Source organism: Rhyacophila brunnea, unplaced genomic scaffold (assembly GCF_057557595.1).
Source record: "Rhyacophila brunnea isolate RB1 unplaced genomic scaffold, BYU_Rbru_1.0 scaffold_16, whole genome shotgun sequence".
In the NCBI taxonomy this organism is placed as follows: Eukaryota; Metazoa; Arthropoda; class Insecta; order Trichoptera; family Rhyacophilidae; genus Rhyacophila; species Rhyacophila brunnea.
In genome coordinates this window covers 21,627,921-21,653,761 of record NW_028232816.1, presented here as the reverse complement: position 1 = coordinate 21,653,761, position 25,841 = coordinate 21,627,921, and the positions used below count along the sequence as shown (strand labels likewise).

Sequence of the window (25,841 nt, the reverse complement as noted above, 5' to 3'; positions counted from 1 at the left end):
ACATTTAAAGCTGTTGAAGGCATAAAAAACGCTAATAAAAACGCCATAAGCTAGATGCATTTTTTGCAAACTAGATGCCTATCGAAAAATTCTAGATCTGGCAAGAAAAACGCTAAGTTGGTAACGTTGGTCTCTATAGGCGAAGGCTTTCTTCAATGTTTGTAGTATTGCTAATCGATATTATTTGCAGGAAGCAGTCCAAGTAGTCCTGGGTGGTGTTGAAGAGGCATCGGAGTTATTAAAACAGAAGTTCGATTACATTTTCTTCACGGGTTCAACAACTGTGGGTCGCATTGTGCATGCTGCCGCCAATAAGCATCTCACGCCAACCACTCTTGAATTAGGTGGCAAAAGGTACAAAATGAATTTTATATCGACATATATCATATAATCGCAATACCCTTTGAATTATTCAGATGTAAACCGGTGTCAAAGGCGGCCGTTGGTTTAAAAAAAATATATTGGGGGTGCACTTGTGTAGGTACCACCTACAGCATTTGAAGAAAAAAATATTTTAAATCATTTTTGAATAAGCAGTTTTCTTTATTGTATTACAAGAGTTAGTAGGTATATTATCATCAACCATTTTGCATTAAAACATCAAAGAATTTCCAAGTAAGAATAACTGAAAAGCTATCATGCATTATTAGAACTCATGGGACTGTATGACTTCAATTAAAACTCTAAAATATTGTACCCCAATAATTATAACTACTTTATACATTTATTGTGTAGGGCTGAGATGAATGGAATGTAAAAACTGAATGATGTTATCTTATATAAAATTGTGAGGAGTACATTAGTGACTATTTCTTGTCTAGTGAGTGCAGTGGCGATCGGTGAGTTATTTTACTGGGAGTTCACTTTTTTTTAAAGTACCTATGTTATTGTTCATTTGTATGAGAAATCCATTTTTCTGTTTTTCATCGACACAAATTCATTCTTTTTTGGATACTGAGCATATATAATGCCTTCAATCTTGGTTGCGTGATGGAGTTTCTGCTAAAATACTTGATCCGTTTGAGTGTGGTAAAACATCTTTCACTTTCCACTGATGTCATCGGAATAGTGCAAATAATTAAGGTTAATAGTAAAACCGTTTTCGTAAATGTGTCAATAAGATTTTCTTCTATTATAATGTTTAATAATGCTGAGGCAACATCAGCATTATAAAAAATATCCAAGCTGTAAATAACACAATAATTATTAATAATATGAATCCGCTTTCGGGAGGTTTTACTGGGCGTCTTACGAGCCTTGAGCGGCTCGCGCAACTCAAACGTTTAACCGTGTGTGAAAATGTTCGTAGACAAAGTCTTTTTTTGGTTATACGTTTATTCGGTTCGAGAACGGAACGCGCCTTGGCGACAGTGAGTGGCGCTCGAAGAAGTATTGCTATCTCACGCTATCACCTACAGACGAATATTATTGCTGTCGCACTCATTCTCATTACAAGGCATGATTGCTCGAGCGATCGAGGAAACGCGCTCCTGAATAGCATTGCATTTGGCAAAGCAAAACCACACGGGACGATGCCAGCGCGACGCGTGATCATGAACATTGTATATTATATTTAAAATAGCCGGTTAAAACACATACTTATTAGAATTCGTTTTTGTATATGAATTAATGACTACGGTAATAGATCAGAACACTTTTAATAAATCAAATATAAATGAAATACTTATTTAAAAAAAAATCTTTTCGCATAAATTGAGTGGGTAGGTGTTCACCGCTCCAGCACTCTCAAGGGCGCATCGCCACTGAGTGAGTGTGTTACTCGGAATATAATATATTCCATATAATATATAATATATTATACCATATCTTATGGCTGTGCTAATTAGCCGCATACATATTGAATAGCAATCATTGTATACTTAGTATGTCAACCGTCAGGAGATTATTATTTATCATTTAAAAGCACCTGAATGTTAATGATTGGTTTTTGATGACAAAGTATCTAATACTAATCGTTTACAGTAATATTCGTATTAATTATGCATTTTATTAGGTACGTAGGTCAATGACAAATAAATAGTCATGAGGCATTTATTAATTGAATGTCATTAATCATTATAATGAAGAAACTTTTTTTATGAATGAAAGAATATAGCGCACAGGTTCTCAAACTTATTTCGACCACCGCCCACTTTGAGATTTAAAAAAAATCTAGTGCCCCCCTTATTTTTTTAACTAAAACCTTAACTTTAACTTTAACCAAAACGCCATTTTGGTCAACTTCCGGAGATGCCAGATTCGTGATATAAAAAGCGGGAACGAGACTAGTGCATGCGCAAGCGACTCTAGTTTTTTTTGTCAATATGGGTCTCCAAGCATTCAAGCCTAAAATCTCATCTCAAGAATTTCGGAGGAATTTCGCCGCGATCGACCGAAAATTTTTGTATGAAAAAAAATATCTTAAATCACAGACAATTTTATTTAGTTAACTTAACCATGGACTACGTACATGAAATATAAAGCTGCATTCACATTATTACATGCGTAAGCGACTCTAATTTAACCGTCTATACAGGACTCCAAGCATTCTAGTAGTAAATCGCATCTCAAGTGGTATCATGTCTAGATTCCGTCGGATTTTTATAGATAGAATTTGTCTGCCGTCGCCCCTCCAGATTTCCTTAACACCCCCTAATTTTCATTGAGCCTTCCACTGCCCCCCTGAAAGCCTCCAGCGTCCACAAGGGGCGTTATCGCCCACTTTGAGAAAGACCGATATAGCGTCTGATTACAAAAAAAAAATCAAACACTTTTTTCGTATGATTTTTTTGTATTTTAGAAGTTATAGTTATGTGGTGCATTATTATTCAGTCAAACTATTACCAAGGTAATGTTTTACCTTCGATTTGAAATTATTCATTGACGAAAATAGTGTTTGTACACAGTTATTATAATATTATGTTTAGCCGAAAATGGTGAAAATAGTGGTTTGCTTAATTTTTCATTGAATTAAACCTATCATGGTTAATGACTTCCATTGCTTTAAAAGTATATTATACAATAATATTAGTTTTTTTTATTCACAAACATATTGGTAAAAATATTATTCAAATTGAATAGAATCAAATGTACCCACTTAAAGTGGAGAATTCTTGAATATTATGAATAGAAAAATGTTGAAAAATCACAAACTCACGTAAAAGTTTATGTATATTAATAGATTGTTCTTTGTCATTTTTTCCAGCCCCGTGTATATTGACAACACAGTAGACATGGATATGACGGTGAAGCGGGTGCTCTGGGGCAAGTGCATTAATGCTGGTCAGACTTGCATCGCCCCCGACTACGTTCTGTGCACCAAGGAGGTGCAGGACGCCTTCGTGACCAAGTCAAAGGAGGTGCTGGGAACCTGGTTCGGTGAAAACCCCCAAGAGTCACCCGATCTTGGCCGGATTATCAACAACAGAAATTTCGCGTATGTTGTATTCTTATAATATTGTCAAACTTGTCTTTATTTTGGCAAATGAGTGACCATATACTTGGTAAAATCTTATTTATATTAGTTGAATAACACCGTCATATATATACATAATCTTGAAAGCCTTAAAAACGTACTTATTAGAAAAGATCCTAGAAAAAATCTCGGACAAAATGGGATATGAACAGACATCTTTTGCTTGCCTGGCGAGTACTCTTAACCAATTAAGCTACTGTGTAATTGTCGTTTTTTTCAAATAATTTTTAATTACTACACCATCTGTCAAGAAATGCGTACCATCTTTATTATTTAAATCAAGTGAATGACATTATTAACTTGATTTGTAGATGTCATCAGGAGTAATCAAAATTTTAGTTTTTTATGACCTTGCACTTGCTAATAATTTTTAATTATTTTTTAATTAAACCATTTTTATTCAAATGAATAATAAACAAGATTTATGAATGTAGCATTCCTTATTGAATACCTATATATAATTTTAAAGCTCAGTAGCGATGGTTGTTGGTTAAGTCATATTCAGTGAATAATTTTCTGATTATTTTTTCAATACGTATGTTTCTGATCTCTATATAATGACACGATTTATGAATGTATTTATGTTTTATTGAAAATACATAATCCTGAAATACCTTAGAGGCCATCCATAGACTGACCGTGTGCTGTACGAATCTATCGATATCTGTTAATGGAAATAATATATAAATGTATACGGTCAGACGCTCATATACTTAGTGACAATATATTTTGATAAACAGAAATCATAGTGCGGCACTCAGTTCAAAACAACATGCGGTTTCATTCTATGGATGGCCACTTAGAAACCGACCACCGACCCAAATGTCTTTTATTCGAATAATGCTCACTCAAGATAAAATGACATAATTTATTCAGAATGTATTATTAATTTTTTTTTCAGCCGTGTCTCCTCGTTAATCAACAAAGACCAGGTAGCGTGCGGAGGCAACGTAGACTCCAAAGACAAATACATCCAGCCCACCATCCTCATCAACGTAAAGGGCAGCGACCCTATCATGCAGGAGGAAATCTTCGGCCCCCTTCTGCCCATCGTCAACGTGGACAATGCCTACGAAGCCATCAACTTCATCAACGGCAGGTATGAATCCCACCGTCTGACTACAGGCCAACTTTTGTCGGATACCTGTGATTGATTGGCTGAAATCTTAAACCTAGGAAACACAAAATTAATGGGTACCGGCTTACCCTGCCGGGTGTGGTTGCAGTTTTGTAATAGTGTGAACTTTATTATTTTTGGTCATAAAACCATGAGACTCAAAACGTGCCGATTGTAACGAAATATTAAATGCATGTTATGTTTACGTGACAAACTTTAATGCATATTATGAGACAGACGTAACTATTGATAATAACATATTCTTTAAATTTTATTTCATATTATTCTACACTCAATATATGTACCATGGTATACCACACTCAGTAGGGAAAGCCAATTCCCATTATTTTTGTGTTCCCTGGTTAAAAATATCACAAAGAATAAAGTAAATACTTTTTATAGTACATAATAATATGTCTAAGTTACATTTATTATGTATATTTTAAATTAATGTCAGAGAGTATTTTTCTCTGTTATATTGATATTGAATGTGTTTTTTAGCGATGGGTTAGTGTTTATCCAACTTTTGTAAGCTTTTTAGATAATTAAATTTAAAAGACCCAAATCGAAGGCTAAATGGACATATTATTATGTATTTGAATAAGACAATATCTCCACAAATACCCTTTACCCCTTTTGGCATTGGAGGACAATATTTTTATAATATAAAAATATGATACAGACGAGAGTTTTGACTAGGTTTCGGCTAAAACTGGACTTAGATACTCACGCGTGGAGCATAGATCGATTGAAAATACATATTTTAGTATTTTTGCCATTTGTACTGACTGGTAGATAATATGACAAATTGTCTGTTATGAAAAGGCCACCATGACGTGTTTCGACTGTTCCGTTTACGACTCACGGAATTAGCTTCAATTCCATATAGAAACACCACATTAATTTACACTACATTAATTGTTTATTTAGCTTAATCTGAGCATAGAATATTTATTGATTTAAAAAATTTAATTCTTAAGACCTAATTAACAATCATTTATTGAAATATAGCAACATTGCGATATTCTAGCAATGGAATGCTGTCTCGTACTTGCATCATTATGCAATTGGGAGCCAAACAAAAATGACAAAATTATGCAGACTTACATAGCAAGCCTAAAAACATAAAACTCATCAAAAAGCACATTTAGCTTCTCTTTCTTACACATCACTAATAATCTTACCCCTTTCATGTTTTAGACAGAATTTTATATTCTTGCCCCTTTTGCACATGTGACAGGAATGTCACTTATTCATAAAATGCACAGAATTGCCACTTGCTTAATTTGATGCTCCCAATAAGTAAACTCTGCAATACAAAGAAACTACTACATAATCCGATGGATAGCTTTGACCCTCCAGTCCAATTTTTCGTCCACACTTTTTTTCCATCGCAAAGCAATAATTCAAAAAAATATTTATCGTGGGTAAAGAAGACTGAACTTGACTGTATTGCCTTATTGTATTGTACTGTATGACTTGATTGAGGTAATATTTTAATAGGTGAGGTGTTCCGCAGGGTTTCCCTCTCTATCCCCCGATATTAATTATTTATTTTTCAGAAATCTGGCTTAGTTATTATCAAAAGAAATTTTTATGTTGTTTATTATTGCATTTAACATGTTGACTGAAACAGTCCTTTTGAAAATGATAGACAAAACTATTTATATTTTCATACAACTTAATTATTTACATACAATTATAATCTATATTATATTATTGTGAACCATCATGATTTGATAATTGTTATGTTCATCATTCATATACACAATTTTAAATCGTTTTAATGATATGTCATATCATTCTGTATAATCACTTTATCATTGATAATGTTTTCGCTTATCTTACTAAAAATATTAATTTACTTATTAGATGATTGATGCATTTTGAAATGTCATGCATGAAGCTAACATTAGATTGTTTAAATGAAATTCATCTCTGATTTCAACCTATGTTGCCATTTCATCATTAATTTTCCATTGTTAGTTTATAATGGAAGTAATTAATATCATCAACTGAACATTATTAAAAAAGAATTAATTAAAATTCTTATTGATTTAAACTACCGCAACACTGGGTAACTGTCAAATTATGACAATGTAATTGTGTATTTCAGAATTTAGAATTTTTAAAAATTTAATATTGTTAAACCAAACATATTTTCTTATATCGTTGGGCTTTTTTGAAAAGAGAGAAATATTATTTTTTAAATGTTGAATCCGTGAATTAGTAGTGCAACCTATTTACAAATTCCGTCTATGATGGAGTTCCAGCCATCACATTAGAACCAAGGCAGACAGCACTACAAATTAATTTAAACTGTAACACCGCAGTTTGCCTGAATTATTAGTGCCATGCGGCTTATCATTTATGAAGGTTTCATGATATCGATGACCACTATTATAGTACATGAATAATTGTATTAATAATTTACGACTGACTGTATCAAAAATCTTTATAAAGAACCAATTACTGTAAATTCACTTGTGACAATAAGACTATGACAAAGCTGATAAGCATATTTCAGATATACTTTTGAATCGAATTACAAAAAATGTTCAATAACTGTGATAGTGGTCCGATGTATAGTTGAGACGGCGATGTGTTTGTGTGAATGGCTGCGGCCGCTGACTTCTTGTTGTTGTTTTGCATTCCATCATTTTCCATCATCACCAAACTACGGCACAGGGGATCACCGTTGTCATTGTACGTTTTCACCGACCAATCGGCCATCGCGGACCTATTTATTCACCAGACGCGGTCTGGCAACGTCTGCGTCAATGATACCATTATGCAATACAACGGTAAGCCAAATCGATAGACAAGTTTAAGCTCTCCCTGCTGTGTATTGCCGTTGTTCTAACGCTAACTCGTATCTCAATAGTGAGGTTAAAGGAAACACCGCAATGAAGTTTTATTTCAATTCTAAGTTTGTATGGCTCCCTTTATAAACAATTTAAGATTTTTAATATTCATCAATGATATTCAAATAATATATTTCCATTAAAACCAAGATTGAAACTGCATTCTTACTGCACTCGTAATGAAACCAACTGGCTTCATAATTTGGAATGCAAAAGATGTAGATACGAGTTAGCATAATATCAACAATAAAGTACATAATATTGACGCTATTCTAATATTGGAAACTAGATATTATGAAAAACTGTATTCTGTATTCACTCTAAGAACATGTCTTGGGCATATGGGCAAAAACTAATTAACCACAAGTTACCTTTGAAAATGTTGTAGTCACTTTCAAGTTTTCATTAAACACAAAAAATTAAATTAAACATCCCACTAAAAAAAGAGGGAAAGTTAATCGTAAATATATGGTTAATCAATTTTTATTGTGTACCCACGAAATTGGTCTCTGTGTAGATATTTGATTTGTAGTGATATATCATAGACAAAAATGCTAAAAAGGAAGTCTAATATTTTGGTAATTTCTTGTCGGCCTGCATCAGAAGAGCTGCGATATTATGTATTACGCGATATCACACGGAGAACTAGTGGTGATGATCCATGGTGGTTTGAACTTGAGGATTGGCTTACTTTGGTATTAATTCGGGTGGTGGGTTAAAAATATTTCTTTTATGTTCATATGCATGTCATCACTTAGACAATAGACGACTCACTTACGACGACTAGTTAATTACAATCAAATCGAATATGAATTCACTTCAGTGTCTAAATTTGAAGTGAAAGTAATTGTCTCTATGTCCTAACATTGATTGAAACCACTTGAAGGACGTGTTAGCAAGTGATTGGTAGAATTGTCTGCCTAAAAAATGATGCGATTAGCAAAATGGATAGAACTCCGCCATTGTTATTAACGAATTTTCGTATCTTAATTGGAATGTATTATTTTTTCAATTGTGAGTAATGTAAAATCATTTTTATTTAGTATTTGACTCACATAATATCTGTACTTACCGTATTGTATTGAATATAAAAAAAAACCCACTAATTTTTAAATAACAATAATAAATTGTTACAATTTTGTTACGAAGATGAAAGTCATATGATGGCAATAAAAAGCGGTATATTATTTATCTACTTCCGTCTTTAATATCGCCATCAGTCTGTAACTTCTTCAGATTCCTATTTACATTTCGACTGATCTCCGCATTTTCCCACAAAAAAATATCATTTTTCAAAGACACTAAAATAATATTTGCCTTTTATAATCAATGCAATACCTACAGTATATTAGATAATACAGTATAATATATCAAAATTATTTGTATTTCAATTTTTGTAGATAGAATTTTATTGATCAGAAACAATTTGAATATTTTATTTGTTGTACAGCAAACATTGAATATTGATTATTACATATTAAAATGAATGAATTAGTTATACATGGCAAACGGGGGTGAAGGTATCAAAATATATTGCTAGATCTCATACAGAAGTAGTTTTTTTTTTTAATATGCTATGTTCATAATATTGTACTGAATGTTATATTGTAATATGTTGTAAATTAAATTATGATAAATAATACAAGGGTTAATTTTAATAAAAGAAATAATTTTATTCGTCCTAATAAATAATTAACCAAAATCTTCACTTTAAATCAAGGTTGCTAATTAATTCCCATTTGCATTGTCTGTGTATGATAATTCTTCAATTGCCGGCTCGCTTGTGAATAAAATTTAACTATTCAGATTTAGGAATCATTCATTAAAAGCACTCGATCAATTCCATCCGGCAATCCATTACATACCTATATCACGTTCATAATCATTCGAATTTTGATTGGTCAAGCCAATTGTTACAATGTACTGTGTATTTGACACTTAATAGGTACCTACTGATACCACCTGAGAATAAAATATTATATTTATTTCTCAGATGAATATTATTGGAACAAAAATGCTTTATAAGAATTATGTTCTTACAGTCTAAAATCTGAAATCTATATATATGTTTGTGTTGGCTAAACACAAGTCAGCAGCTGTTGGTACATTGTAACATAACTGTTGAGTGATAAAATATTCAATACTCAAATAGAGATGTTGATTTTTTTTTCAATTCAAATACATTATATGCTTGAATTCAAGATTCAGGCGTCTTAGGGGTGGTTATAGTGTATTATTAATATACACATCCTCGTGAAATAATGACTGTTACGAAACCCCCTGCAAGAAAATGTCGGAGGAGGCAACAGACAGCTCTAAATGTGTTACGTATGCTTATGATGTTACCACGAAGATTAAATTTCTATTGCCTACTTCTACATTTTTATTATCAATTTGAAAATTGATAAATCGCCTGGTCTTGTTTGGCCTAAAAAACAAACATTGTCAACCGCTTCTGATGTGGCGGTCCTAATAAACATAATATATATTTAAGAATATCGAAGATCAACAGTAAATGAATGAATTCAAAATCATTTTTATATATTCTTTGTAGCAATGTTTACTTTTTGTATATTTTTATCTTTTTGTATACTTAGTTCTAAAGTTCTAAAATCTAAACCTTTATATCTAGGTGAAAGTTGATACTATGATAGTTATTGTGCAAAATTCCTACATTTGGACTGAACATGATAGGTGGCAAATTTTTAAATCTGTTTACGATGTATGATTGTTACTTACATACATGTGTCAATAAACGGTATATAAACTGATAATTTCATCTCAATTTTGGGCCAAAGTAGAACCTCAATTATTTACTGGACAATAGACCATATTCATATTGCGGCAGCTTATCAATGACACACGAAACAGAAACAGTATTATCACACAAAGTCACACAATCCAAGGCTGGTATTGTCACTTTGGACTGCCGAAACTGGAAGATGTCCCATTTTTAGTAGCATTCATTTTGAATTGAAAAATCTTTACTTCGAAAATTAACTATTTTTCACGCAATCATTTTAAAAATTCTTGTTTCATGGAAATACAAAAGGTGGTTCTACTGTGTCTTTAAACATCTAAATAAAATTATTGTGAAAAGAAAATTCAAATTTTAGCTATATAAATATTTTTTTTTTTTACTTTCAATCTTCATATGTTTGGTAAATCTCGTCTGGCTAAATTTGTGAGTGATTTTTCAATATGTGTTTGGATCCAGAGCATGGCCCAAATAGGTCAAGAAACTGGCCAACATTTATCGTATTAAAAAAAAATCTGTAATGAAATCTCTTAAAAATTTGGTACATATCATGTTTTGCGAAAATAACGAAATACTGTCTAATCTAATATTATTATTTATTTATGTTATGTTATGTTGTATCTTCCTGACTGATATTTCATCAAGAGGTGTCGGTGTACCTAATAATATGTTGCATCTCTTATGGCTTTTTAATATAGGGAAAAACCGCTATGTCTGTACATATTCACCAAGAAAGACGACGACGTGAAGACTTTCACTGAGAACACCTCAAGTGGAGGTCTCGTCATTAATGACACTATGATGCACTTAGCAGGTTTGATATTATATATTTTCACATTCAATTAACGAGTTCTGGGATAGATACCTACCACATAATTAAAATTCAATAAACAGGATACCCTGATAAATTGTACTTAATTTTTAACACATTCTTGTTTCAAAATTACAAGGTTGTATGTTGGGTATTTTTTGGTAACGTTGAAATTTTTTTTGAACAATACACTATATCTCAATAGTAATAAAGGATGGGTACATATCAGTGGCGTGCGGTTCATAGATTCTGTGATTGCGGCGCACCCCATAACTATTTTTAAATATTTATATAAAATATTCATAAGATAGAAAGTATGTGATCACTGCGTTGTCTATATAGGTGAACTAGTGGGACATATTTAAAACTCTTCGTATTGATGTAATTTTCCTGAGTTTCTACGTACATTTCACATATAGAGATTGCTAATTAAAATAATGAATATTGAGTAAAAACATAAAAATGGCTGTTTCCATTTATACCTAAAACCACTCAACAGCATGCCCAATCCCAAAAGTCACCACACGCCACCGGTACATAAATAATATATAAAATTTAACAATGCAGACTTACACTTCAAGATTTTGCGGGCTCCTCAGATAAAGTAGTATAATGCTTGAATATACATTATATTCGGAGAGTTAAAAGGGTGTAAGTGACATTTTGCAACATTTATTATTTTTATATATGTATATAATAATTGTAACTTTGTCACTGAATAATTCTTGCTGACACAACAATCAATCCACGTAAATAACAAATTTTTGTTAAAATGTCACTTACGCCCTTTTGGCGTTGCAAACTCATTATTATTATAATATAACACTGGTAATTTATAAAAACATAATGATGTTACATACAACCTTGTAATGTTGAATCAGCGATATGAAATTATATCAAGGATTATATGCCATGCATAAAAAAACTGTGCCATCTTATAAACAAAGATTGGCATCATAGTCATTGTGTCTAAGAGAATTGATTTTCCTTTGGTCGAATCACCGATACAGATTCTTCACCTATAACTTCTTCGTTTTACAATATATTCATGTCTTACTTATTGAATTTTACTGTACAGTTAATAATCAAGCTATGTTATATGGAAAAAATTACCTATTTGTTTTTTTATTATATTTAATGATTCACTTTTGGATTTCACCTGACAGATTGGCATTTTTAGCTTTAATACCCCCTTTACACGTGCATAGATTTACTGCTGACAGTGAGCAATTTAGAAGCTTTCGAACTTTTTTGATTCATGCAGGCAATCTTGCCAACTGCAGAAAAATACACGTTTTTCTTGTTATGGCCGTAATATACGCACTATTGCTGGCAGTAAATCCATGCATGTGTATGGGCGCTATAATGTTGCTTAGGTAATCATGACTTATGTATTGAAAGTATTTTTTAACAACATATCAAAATACAAAAATGAAAAAAAAACCTGGTGATAAGTCAGAACACAAAATGTAATTTTTTCACTTAAATAGTCGGTACCATTTACCTACCATTATTTTAATAGTAGTTTTTAATTTTGAAACAAAGTAATATTATAATTAATTTATTGAGTTTTAGTAATCCCAAAGGAAGCGTATTGTATTGTTTTGAATAACATGAAATTGATTGTGATGTTCAGTTGACACTTTGCCGTTTGGAGGAGTGGGTTCCAGTGGAATGGGCTCCTACCACGGCAAGTCCAGCTTCGACACTTTCACCCACAAGAAGAGTTGCTTAGCCAAGAACTTCAACCCCATACTGGAAAGTCTCGCTTCGTAAGTAAACCATATTATTATCTTCCACTTACTATATAAATTCTCACGTATTATTATCATCCGATACAAGTGTATTACATTTAGTACAAGATTTCAATAAAATGGAACTAATTCTTCTAAGAACACATGATTATAATATAGAGAATGTCACAAGCCACCCTCTAAAACCATGGGTCACAGAATCGATTCCTATGCTTGGCAAAAATTTCACATTTGTTCATTCCACATGTGTGTTTAACCCAGAGCAAGGTTCCAAAGGGTTGAACGAATGGCTGACAATCATTCCTCATAACAAAACATCTATTAATTAATCTCTACATTGTGATGGCCTATCTCTCTGGAACAGTGTTGCCATATGTTGATTATAGTACAAAAGGGTAAAAATTATGGTATTTCTGAAAAAAACTATAGTAAGTTTTCATCTCAAATCCTTCAAAATTATTGTATTTTTGGCATATTTACGTAAAATTCTAGTATTTTACATTTTTTACGGATTCAAAATTATAGTACGGTTGGCAACACTGCTCTGGATTGAAAATGGTAATTTAGCTAATTTTGATTATTGAAGTTGAAGTTTTTACTATACATTGGATTTATAACTACAGTGAAACCCCGAATTTATGTATAAATTGCGTTGGAGTATAATATGTTAACATCCTCTTTCATCTTTTCGAGACTGTTCCTTTTCTCTTAAGCTGACAATGTTCTTCTTTGCTGAGACATTATTTGAACGAATGTAAAAAAAAACTTATACAATCGCGTTGTGTAACCTTGATATTGGGCACTGCAGACATGTCAATAGAAATGCACATGTGCGTCTGGAATACATTTCAACGAGGTATTGAATTAATGTGTTCGGGTAAATCGGATTTTTAATTTTAATATGTGATTTTTTTAATATTTCAGACATAAATTGCGGGAAATAAATACTTATGTAAAACCAAAAATAAAACAGGATTGCAGAAATCACACACGGAAAAATGTGAATTCTGGGCACGTAAAATTGGGACTTCACTGTAGTTGTTTTTTGTTACCTCACTATTATCAGCTATTATCGCAACGAAAACATAATCAAAATTTTAGACGACTTCAACGATATTCAAAAATTAAATTGAAACTGATAAAGTAAGATAATAATGAACCTAAGTACATAAATATTTAATAATATTGATTCGTTCCTTCATTTCAGATCCCGTTACCCACCGTACTCTGATAAGAAAGAGAAGATAATCGGGTTCCTGGTGCGCAAGCACTCCGGTGTCTCTCTCAAGTACCTCCCACACGTCGCCATGTTCGCTTTGGGCGCGGCCATTGCTGTTGCCTTCACATTACCAAAGGTACGAAACATCCCATCCAAAGTTATGAGCTTTATCAAATGAACAAATGTTTTGTCTTCACCGCAAGTTTTTTACTACACAAAAAAATTCTAATAAGCTACTGTTATTTATTTGAAATAGGCAATAAGATAAAATACAGATTGCATATAATACTGTTCAAAGATGATGTCGCACTAGCTAGTATCTACATTTTGGACAGTTGAATTAAATTAGTTTTGACATCATTTATATACATTACAAACGTCACTTGATCACTGGTGTCTTGATAGAAATGTTATCTTTTTGCTCAACCAAAATTACGACATTATAAATCTAGAAGTGGATATTTTTTTTATTTAAAATGTTAGTGACATATTTTCAAATTTTAAACCTTAAAATTACTATTTTTTCAATATTATTGATATTATATTAATTATTGGTACATCATAATTAACTTTTTCTGTATTTACATGGACTAAAAAAACTATACTATCAGTAATCCGCTATCAGCAAACACATTTGGAATACTGACTCAAATTAGATTTATATGCTATATAGTAATATGCCTATTTTTTTTTTTTAATAAACAATATTCTTTTTATGGCTATAAAGTGAAATTACATTTTATAAATCTGTCGAACTATATTCTTCAATCTTGTTCATGAAGTAAATGAATATTATTGAAAGGAAACATCTTCTCTGTGACATCATTTGAGATACTAACTAGTACTACAAAACTGAAGATATTGAGCATCTGTTCACTCGAATTAGTCTGGTTATGCACAGATTATGCTGATATCTGTTCTTCAATTTAATAAATTAGTTTATTATCGTAGTTGAAATTGCCTTAAGTCTTTTTATCCGTTAAGATTGTGCAACTGTAATTCTTGCCAAACCTTCCAACACTTTTCTTGGTGTATTGAAATTATATAGAATTTTTTGTTTGTGTATTCAAAAATTCATAAGTAGAAGAACTCTTGTAATAATAAAGTGAAAAGTGAGATTGGTTTATTGTTTCAAAATTACAAAGTCTTATGTAACATTTATATGTTAGTAAGTATTATATTACAAGGTTCTATGTGGCTGTTTTGTGGCTTCTGGAGACTATGCGCTGTATTTTGAATCGTAGTATCACTTTATCTCACACATAGACCACAATCTACTCTAGGTATATTAATTCATTCATTTATTAGACAATTTTTTATGATCAACTATCAAAGTTACATATTAATACTTTGTAATATTGATCAGTAAATTGAAATTCTGTGATTTTCTGTACTGGCTGTAGGTAATAAGAATCCTTCAAAATAAACATAATTATTACTTTTTGAGATAGATCAGTAAATTCTAAAATTAAATACTCACAAGACTGTGCATCCATAGCAGCTCATTGTTGCTTGTGGCCTCATAATATTATTTAATTTATGATATACTTGCCTACCTACTTTTAACTTTTTAAGCATTAGAAATCGTTTCTTAGCTGAATCTAATTTCATTTTTAGAGATCGAAAAACGGTAATTGCTGATATTTGGTTTTTTATAATAATGTGCCATTTGTCATGTTATGTAGGTATTTGTTACACAATTTTCTCGTTAAAATAACTACCAATTTATTACAATTATTTTATTTTAGTCACCATTTAATTTCCCATTTCAAATACTTAGGTATTTTTTTCTCAAATAAAATATGTTGATTTTTAATTAGACATATAGTTATTGTGGTGATTTATAGTTGTTTCGTAAACGTTAGTTTAATTATTACAAATAAATATGATTTAAGCTCGACTATTAATTGGCCTCATTCTTGGATGTTGATAGGAACTGTATTACCACAAAAACCACCAATTTTACATTTACATACTGTTATACTCTTTAAGCACATTTATCTTATTAATAATAAAGAAATCTGGATTCAATTAAATGTACTGAACTGAACTAGAACTAGTGTATTTATTTTTTTAATTTCATTTAAAATGTCATCTATATTATTGATAATCCATAAGGAACTTAAATTTATTTTTGAATAATTTTTATTAATAAATGAGACATCTAATTCCAAAAAGCGATAAGTCCACATTTGGCCAAAATCGAGAAAAAAATACGCACGTATTCTTTGTATAATTTTACATAATATGTATTGATCTATAAATTCCAAAACGCGACATAACCCTACGAAAAAAAATATTTTAAGTCTCGATTTATTACAAAAAGCGCCAAGTCCGTTTTTCATATTATTTAAAGCTTGGTTGATTTCGCGCATGTTTATGTCAACCAATAAGAGAACGTTCAATATTGAAAAGGGCGTCTCCCATGCTGTAGCATCTGGTAAATTTATGACAGTGCCACGGAAATATGTGCCTTATGCGGGATAAATTAAAAAGTGAAGTACAAGTAGCGCTAAGTCCAATTTTATTTTGCCTATATTTATTACATTTAAGAGTTTATCGGCTGAAACAAATTGCCATTTGGTTTTAATTTCGACATAGAATACAACGGAAAAAAAATCTCACGTTAAAACAAATAATTGAAGTTAGAAACATAAAAACGTTGTTTCCCGAAAATATTGAATTGTGGACTTGTCGCTTTTTGTAATTAGACACCTCAAATGAAGTAAAATATATATCACACAATTACTGTACTTGTAAATCAATAATTTGAACCTAGCGTGTTTTTGTGTTCTATACCCGTGATAAAATCATTTATTGTGAAACACATTTTTTTGTCTCAACAAAAATTAATTGTACAAAAAACATGCTAGATATATCAATAAATTGATATACATACTTCCATTGTTGTTATATCACTAATGATGGATATTATTAGGTATACTTGGTTATTATAATAATATTGTTATCTATGGTAAAATATTTAACATATTTTTTTATTAATCTATGGCAGTATAATGTTTTAGATGCATACCTATTAGTACTATATTATTACTAGATACTTATGCTAATTTTATGTGAAGCTGCCGATAGATATGAAAATTGTATCTAGCTAAATATGAAGCGGGGTATGTGATACTCATTTTTTTTTAAATGTTAAAAACTAATGTAGGTACTGTAAAATTTCATAACAGACTCGTCCTGCAAACGTAACGTTACATTATGTTCATGTTTATCGACAGCTCATTGTATAATTTTTAAACATGCCAACTGTTAAATGTCATTTACTTAGCATATTTTTTTTTTTTTTTAATATTTGTTGATATTGAGGGGAAAAAATAATCATTGTTTTCATTATGAATTATCATTAAATGGAGATTATTATAAATATTGTTTTATTATGACCTTTAATTTGTATTTATCTACATTCATAGTATTAACAACAAATTAACTAAAGGATACATACAAAAAAATACAAATTAAGGTATTTTCAATTTTAGTTTTGATAATATACATTGTGTACTAAAAAAAATTAAGTTATACTCATTTAAAAAAAATATGTATCTATTAATGAAAACAGAATACAGTAGAACCTCGATATAGCGGACTTTGGATATAATAGACAAAATATCCGCTCAAATGTAAAAATTATTAAAAACAACCTGTTTATTTTATACATGTTTAAATCCAAGTGTCACGTTTATTGACTATATACCTATGTCAGATAATGAAATTCAACTATATTACACGCATTTTCATAATTTTAGAGAGTTGATTATAAAAAAACAGCAGAATTCAAATGCAAACAAAACATGATTCTTTTTTCAAAGCAGGATTACCGAAAGCAAGTTCGTCCACATTGAACATTAATGTCACTCCAAAACAGGTGTGTGGATATATCATCTGAAAACAAATAAATAGGATTTTGTTTGTGTTTTTATATAACAAACTTTCGGTTTAATAGATGCATCCTCAACCGCATTAGTCCATTATATTGAGGTTCTACTGAAATATAATTAATAGGCTTTCATTGATTCAGTAACAAATTCTGTTTACGTTATGACATTTTTAAATCATAATGTACCACACAGCCGATTATGTGGCATTAAAAAATCATTTATTCCTTTTTAATACCGTATAATAATTTAATCCTCACTTGGTAAATGAAGAGCAGATTTAGATTATGACGTGACCAAAAAATCATTAGATCTTTTCAAAAAGTAAAGAAACTACACCTAGTTTTGAAATAAAACAGTCTAAATTAAATTTATTCAAACAGTGAATTTCAATGATTTATAACCATACCACATAAGCATGATGTTCGATAGGTTTGACAGAAAATATGACGTAGTTAGAGCAACACCGAGCCAGAAAAAACGTATAAGAGCAATCAAAAGTAATACCCCGTTTACACGTGCATGGATTTACTGCTGACAGTACATTTTATCACGGCCATAACAAGAAAATGAACGTGTGAACATGTATTATCGTGCAATTTGCATGTATCAAAAAAGTTCAGAAGCTTCAGAATTTTCACGCAATAATTGGTACTTGCATGGCAGAGCGCATGCACAGTAGAACGATAGTGGTGAACCTTCCGGAAGAAATATGAACTACACCACACAAAATATTCTGATGTGTACCGATTAACTACGAATTTGTCCGAAGCTGTCTGAATCTGTCAAATAGCACCATACGATGACAACATCTCTCTTACGCTTGAAGAATGAGATTGGAGAGACAGTCAGCACTTTTATGTGTAAACAGTTATTATCGCAATAGTTTAAAATACACGCTATTAGTGCAAGTAATTCCATGCACATGTACAAGCACTATAATAATGGTAACAATAATTAATTTTATCTTATGTAATTCGTGTGTATTAGAAGAATTCGCAATCTGCACAATTTCAAGGTTAAGTTGTTCCACTATAGTAGCTGATTTACTATCTTATTCATTCCTAGTTGGATTGAACACCATACAACAGTGCCCAGTTGCATTTGTACACTAGCGCTCACTCACATCAGACAAACTTTTCAGACTCGATTTGGATTGAAACAATTTATCTCTTACTGGCAGGTCATTTCCAAAGTTAGAGAATCCGCTACTACAATATTACAAATTGCATTGAAGGAGTAAATATTGGCAAGTATAGTTATGTGATAAGAACAAAATATTCATTCTGCACAGACGGATAATCTATTATTATGTTATAGAAAAAAACATATAATATTTCATCACAGGTATTGGAAAATGAATGTATCAAAATAAGTACACTACACAGCAAGTAAGAGTATAAAATATCCAACAGTTATAAATATAATTATGACATATAATCAACAAGAGAAAAAACTTTACACCTCCTGTCTGTGGACTGTCATACTGCAAATGCATTAATTCTACAAAAACTCAGATGTACTAGGTCAAAGAATCCAACATCTCAGGCAGCTCTTTGGACATTTATAGCTCGCAGGAATAATTACAGCTGGTTTATATTAATTAATATAAGGAGTTGCATATAAGTAAAAAAAGATGGCTGTGCTTCTCTGCCTAGATGTCTGTATCGGAAAATGAAAATTTGAACAATGTCATGTTCCTCTGGATTAGTAAAACACTAAGAAGTTAAGAAGTATTGTTGGTTTAAATATACAGCAGAACAGCAGAAAGTATGAAGATAAACAATACTAGGAAGGTCTACAAGCCCCGCATCATGTAAAGATGACAATGGCATTAATATTCACAGAAAAACACAGTATCCTTGGATGATGGGTGGGTTTCTTTGGCCTTTAACTATTGTCATATTGAATATTAATCAGTGGCTTGGATTCTGTTAATCAATCATTAGGCAAAGAAGACTCCCTGGTTCTGCAAAGCTGAAGAAAATTAGGTGCGTGGATGCACAGGACAAGTGCACATTCTACACATTCATTAACAATGCCATAATTCTGTAAATAAATAATATGCAGTTAGAAAATTTACACGTAAAGATAATATTTTGTTTGTGTAACAATGGTCACAGTATTGTATTGTTCTCCCATTTTTAATCTCTAGCGATATTTTATTCAGTTTGAAAGAACAATATTGGCATATAGCATGTAAAATTAACTTTGCTACTGTCAACGCCAGCTAGATCTGCCTTCTGATAATTTGCTAATACAGAACTACAAGGTTCCAAGTGATTATTTTTGGTGAAACAAAAGTAACAATGAGGCAGTTTAAAACAGCGCTGCCATGTCTACTGAAATTTTTTCCAAAATACTGCATTGTTGATTTTATTTCGAAATTCAAGAAATTACTCGTATTCGTGTATTTCCATAATTATTGTAAGTTAACTGATGATTATTTAAACTTGAAATGATTAACGCACGCCCTTTTTTGATGTGTGAGTGTGACACTTCTATATTGACAAAGAAAGCATTGTAACTCTACCCAAGAGCGCCATTTTACCCATTAATACCATCCCTGTTTATATTAAATTAATATTATTAGTTATTCTTATTCTTATTAGTCTTAAATTATATCTAATATATCTACTACATTTTCCAAAATCTACTGATATTTTATGAAATCGACTGATTTTTTTTTCAAAATTTACTGATATTTTAAATTTTGACTTGACAACACTGGTTTAAAATACAACTTCATTGTTTCATGTTTTTTCTGGCAAAAATAAACACTTAGAACCTTGTAGTATTAGGCACGCGAATTGTCAAAAACTGAGCATAATCACCTATTTATACAGTGGTGATCTACAAACAAATCTACCAATACAGACTACTCATTCATGAGACTGTGTAAGCTAACAGTTCCAGGTTAAAAGATACCGAGCTATTTGTATACAAAATGTACCAACAAAAACTATCAATATTTTTCTCGTAATGCTTGTAGTAAGAGATGTGATTAATAATTTTATCTTTCTTTTGTTATAGTGGGGGTCAGGAGAGGAATAAGGAGAGAATTAAATCTTAAAAGGACTTCACAACCACCATTTAAAATAATATACCAATGTATTTTTGTAAAATAGTTTCTATGAACGTAATATAATTATTATTATGTGACAAACATAATATCAAATACCCATGACAAATTAAAACCATCGTTGTTTGACACAATTATTGTTAGTGTCTTACACATTGAGTAATCACACCTGTCTTTATCTTTTATTATGGTAACATTGAATTTCGTTCTGTACTAAATGAAATAATTATTTCCTTATTTTTATTTGATGTAACAATTATCACATATTACCTTGTATTTGCCAAAAGAGGCTTTAGTATGTAATGAGTATAAATGCTTTTAAAGCAAAATTCAGTCGTGATATCTATCTCTTAAAATTTCATTAAATATTTTGTTATTACGGTAAAATATGACAACTCTATATTTTTTTCTTTTCTTTAAGTTTGTTGAGTATTTTACTCAGGTAGCTAAGAATTATTTCACAAGTAAAGGTGGGTTAACGTTCTTTATTTCATTTGCTATTGAATGTATCACAAATTTCTTGACACATTGAAGAATAAATCGTTCCTGCAAAATAAAACTTTTATTGGTACTGTTCGGTTAAAGCGGATACAGCGGAAAACGCGTTTTGAAAATTGCCGATAAACCGGATTATTTGTTAGGTTAACCTAACCAAACCTAACCTAAACTAACCCAAACTAACAAATAATCCAGTTTATCGGCTATTTTCAAAATGCGTTTTCCGCTGTATCCGCTTTAACCGAACAGTACCCTTTTATTTTATGTATTGTTGCTGGATTTACAATACTACCAGGGATAGTTAATTGGCACCTCACAAGTAAAATTCAATATAGATATAGTTTATAACACGGCATACATGAGAAAAATAATGATAGAATAATTAATTGTGTTTCACTTTACCACGGTGATTGAAACCTAATGGTCTATTTGGCCTATTGTAGAGTTTAAAAAAAATATATGAGTGTGTCTTTATTGAATTTTGATTGGTATGTGCCAAAAAACCTTTGCTTGTAGATTACTACTAACTATATGAAGGGTGGATTACAAAAAGAACATAATATGTATGTCAGAACTGAACAAATTTACAGGAGAGCAAAAAAAAACATAATAGAATCTCTACCTTGTGAATTATGAATAATTAAATTTCTTGATGTGATACTACACAATATGTGCTTATATGCTCAATGACAAATATTAATCAGAACTTCTGCAGTACCTGTGAAAGTGAAAAATATGTAATTAGGTATTAATATTATGTATTTGTAGAAACTCTTGTCAATTGATTTTTCTGCTGGAATAAACAAAATTGTATATCTCAAATATGAAAAAAACTGACACATTATGTTGTTTTTGTAATATAAATACACCCTTCATATTATGTTTATAATATATATATGTCAATTATCATGGTTTAATATTAATATAATATTATAATTACACTTCGAGCACCACCTATTCTAAATTTTATTGAAAGCACAACTGCATAGCTATTTAAAACACGCTAAACTGTCACGAGGTAAGGAGTGAGAGTGAGGATATTCGCGCTACGAAAGGTAACTATGTGCCTAAAGATGGCAAGTTAACTCTCAACGATTCCGAAAACTGAACATATAAAAAAATATAATAAATATTTTTGATTTGTTTAGTATACGAGAGCATTTGGCTTAACCCCCAAAACACCGTATCTGGGAGCTGCATTTTAACATTATTATACAAATTTAAAACATGTCATTCCTTTTAGTTGTAAAAATTTAATAACACTACACATATTTTATATGATATATTATTATTGTTAAGGATATAGTCGTGTTGAATTTGGCCATTAAGAATTTATAATATAGTACTTACATATATTTTTTGTAATACCTAAGAAATTTTAATTTTAATTAAAAATCAACACTTTTTTTTTACTGTTAGGTACATAGTACGCCAATTTTTAAAACTTAAATTACGCACTTTCTCAGATATGAAACTAATTGTTGTAAAACGAAAAGCTATAAATATGTTTTATTGAGTTGCTAACTGTGAGATTTTTGATGAGGGAGAGTGAATCAATTTTGAGATAGTCAATAAATTTCCTTACAAACGAAGGGTTAAAAAAACTTGTAATTGAAGAACAGTAAGAAGGACAGGATTAACAGAAGTAACAGGAAGAACAAAACAGAGTTTGCAGGATTTGCTGAAACCTTTATTTTTAACCAGCCCAATGGGGCATCCTATTTCCAAAACGGTTCCTTTTGTGATAATATATTTTGAGTTTCATTTTTAAAGTCGACCTAATATCTCCTCTAACAATACAAGAAAAGACTTATTAACATATGTATATATTTACAGGGGTGTGCTTCCGGGCATTGGGCATTTATGAACTAGAATATGAGCAAAATTGCAAATATCGTAATGCGGTTAGGATAAAAATTACGAAGGTCCTTAATGGGGCTAATACTATAAACATAAAATTTCTTATTAGATAATCTTTTTGTGACTTTTAACTCATGTTCACATTAATTAATTAACACTTCTTACTTAGTTCATCTTTTTCAGCACAGGACAAAAAATGTTAAATACGTTTTTATTCGATTTTGGATTGTTCATGTACCCTGCCGGGCTTTTGGTGCAATTTTTGTTTTTTAATATATGTTTTTGAAAATCTTCACTATGTATTCTTCCAGTGTGTGTTTCAACAATGCGGTAGAATTATTATGTGACAAAACCGAGACTTTGTCATAAGCTTTATGTTTGATTACTGGTAATATCAAATTGTTGGTATATATTAATTATATGGTATGTAATCACCAAATTTTTGTATGTATTTCGTATGTTTGTACTGAATTGTATATTTTGTGTAAATAAATATTATAAAATGAATCATTTTTTTCTTGGCATACCTACCTACCAATTCCACTTTTACCCACCGATATAATTAATATGTATCATGCCAATGATTGAGTTCACTTTGACATCCATATAATGTAATGTAATGTTGCAGTGACATATATATGATTCTGATAAGTGGTGTGAGCACACAAAATACAATGTATAAATATAATGCAGCATCCACTGAACTGACATGGGGGTCGGGACGTGAGTGAACAACTCTCTTACGTATCAACAATATATCGTCTCTGTTCTGGCAGAACACACTAACTGGAGAATACTAGTTTTGAGTAATTTGACTTTGAAGTTGTTAAAATGTTTGAAATGGTCTATCATGTGAGTTTATTAAGTAATCGTAAAAAGGATGACTTTAAAATAAAGACTGTTTATTTATTAAGGAGGTTTCCAGACGGTAAAGTTTGAAATAAGGAACATTTTGGTATAACTAACTCAATAAGTCATTTTTTCGAATTAGTGTCTTCTGCCAGAACAGTGACGATATTATTTTTGTTGTTTTTGTTTCACCATGGATTAATCTAAATCAACTAAATATAATAATAGTTAATATTTTAGTCTCAAATGTTATCTGAATTCATTACCTACTCCGATTTCTGTATTGCTATCTTAAACAGATATATCCAGAGATAATCTTCAAACTTATGATGTTATTAGAGGCGCAGATCAATTCATCTACCATCATTCATATTTTTGCCGTCAGCAACGCGACTGCCACTAAGGTGAGTAAACAATAATCAGTAGGTTCCTACATAAACATAGTATTATGTCAGTTTTTAATACAACTGAATTTTTGACACATATAGCTAGCTATTCAATATAATTCTCTCCCCGAGTAGAATTCGCTCTAGTTAAATAATAACCACTAGCAGAGCCAGCTGGCGGTCGCCAGTCTGTCTCGCTAGGTCTTGTTGATATTAATATAATTGTGAAGTACCTATGCATAGACATAGCGCCATAGTGTTCCCTTCGGGATGGATTTTCATTCACCTCAGACAGTGAGACATTTTGCTGATTTGTCATTTTTACGATTTGCAAGTCGCCACTGCTAATTTGGGGTCATATGCGTAGTCTATTCTGGAGTCTGGCCTTCACAATATCCTCTGACACCACCTGAGGCTGATAGGCCTAGCAGAACTGCTGGCAATCACCGATTGCTACCACTGACATTTTAATAGAATATAATATGTTTATATATTGCACCATTTCATTCATACTTATTTGTTTCCGTTGAACTAAGAAAACATATTATGCATGTGTTGGTTAGTTTTTTATAATTCATTAAATCCTGCCTCAACCAAACAATAGTAGTAAACAATATTTTTCTATCTATTAAATATCCAAAATGATGTATGATTTAATGGCATAATTTTACATGTTTTATGGACAGATGGCTTGGTTTCCCAGGGTTTAATTGAATTTTAAAAAATAACACCATCTGTAAATAATTGTAGTCTTAGTTAAATGTAAACAAATTCGTATAACTGACAAAATTTAGTCTGTACTATCTATGGTGGATCCACCCTACCTCTACCCATCGCCACTGCAGGATAGACTTATTTTTCAAAAAATTACATTCTTGCGTTATAATACGTTTTATATATTCAATGGGGGAAGATCCCATTAGATTGAAAAAATGTAAAAACTATTTCTCATAATAAGCCTTTTAAGATACTCGTAATTACCACTCTGAAGGGGTGTGTCCATATGCTTTGCTTAGGAGCAAAAATGGTATTTTATTTTAAAATTCGTAAGTACTATATACTACTTAATGAATAAATTCCAACGTGTTAAATTTTATTATTGTATCATGTACTTACAAAAATGGAAAAAGTAGCAGGTACTTACTTATTGTACCTAATTGTGTCGTAAAAAGGTCATAATTGACTATTTGACTATAAATATATCATATTTTACTTAGAAGTGATCAAAGATAAAATAGCAAACAACATGCATAATGTCTTTATTAAAAGAAA

At 31.0% G+C, this 25,841-nt stretch overlaps 1 protein-coding gene across 2 annotated transcripts in view; it reads left to right on the top strand.

Moving 5' to 3' along the window:
* Positions 1-22,316, top strand: part of Aldh-III (Aldehyde dehydrogenase type III) — a 76,232-nt gene extending 53,916 nt beyond the window's left edge. Inside the window, exons 5-11 of one of the 2 annotated variants that reach the window (XM_085944093.1) lie at positions 191-354; positions 3,206-3,436; positions 4,377-4,574; positions 10,913-11,028; positions 12,662-12,797; positions 13,987-14,134; positions 20,928-22,316. In XM_085944093.1, coding sequence (XP_085800219.1) covers positions 191-354; positions 3,206-3,436; positions 4,377-4,574; positions 10,913-11,028; positions 12,662-12,797; positions 13,987-14,134; positions 20,928-20,948 — 1,014 coding nt within the window. In that variant the 3' untranslated portion in view covers positions 20,949-22,316. Of the gene's footprint in view, positions 1-190; positions 355-3,205; positions 3,437-4,376; positions 4,575-7,280; positions 8,727-10,912; positions 11,029-12,661; positions 12,798-13,986; positions 14,135-20,927 lie in introns of those variants that run through there. The other variant, XM_085944094.1, reaches the window with a different exon arrangement.
* The last annotated feature ends 3,525 nt before the right edge of the window (positions 22,317-25,841 follow it).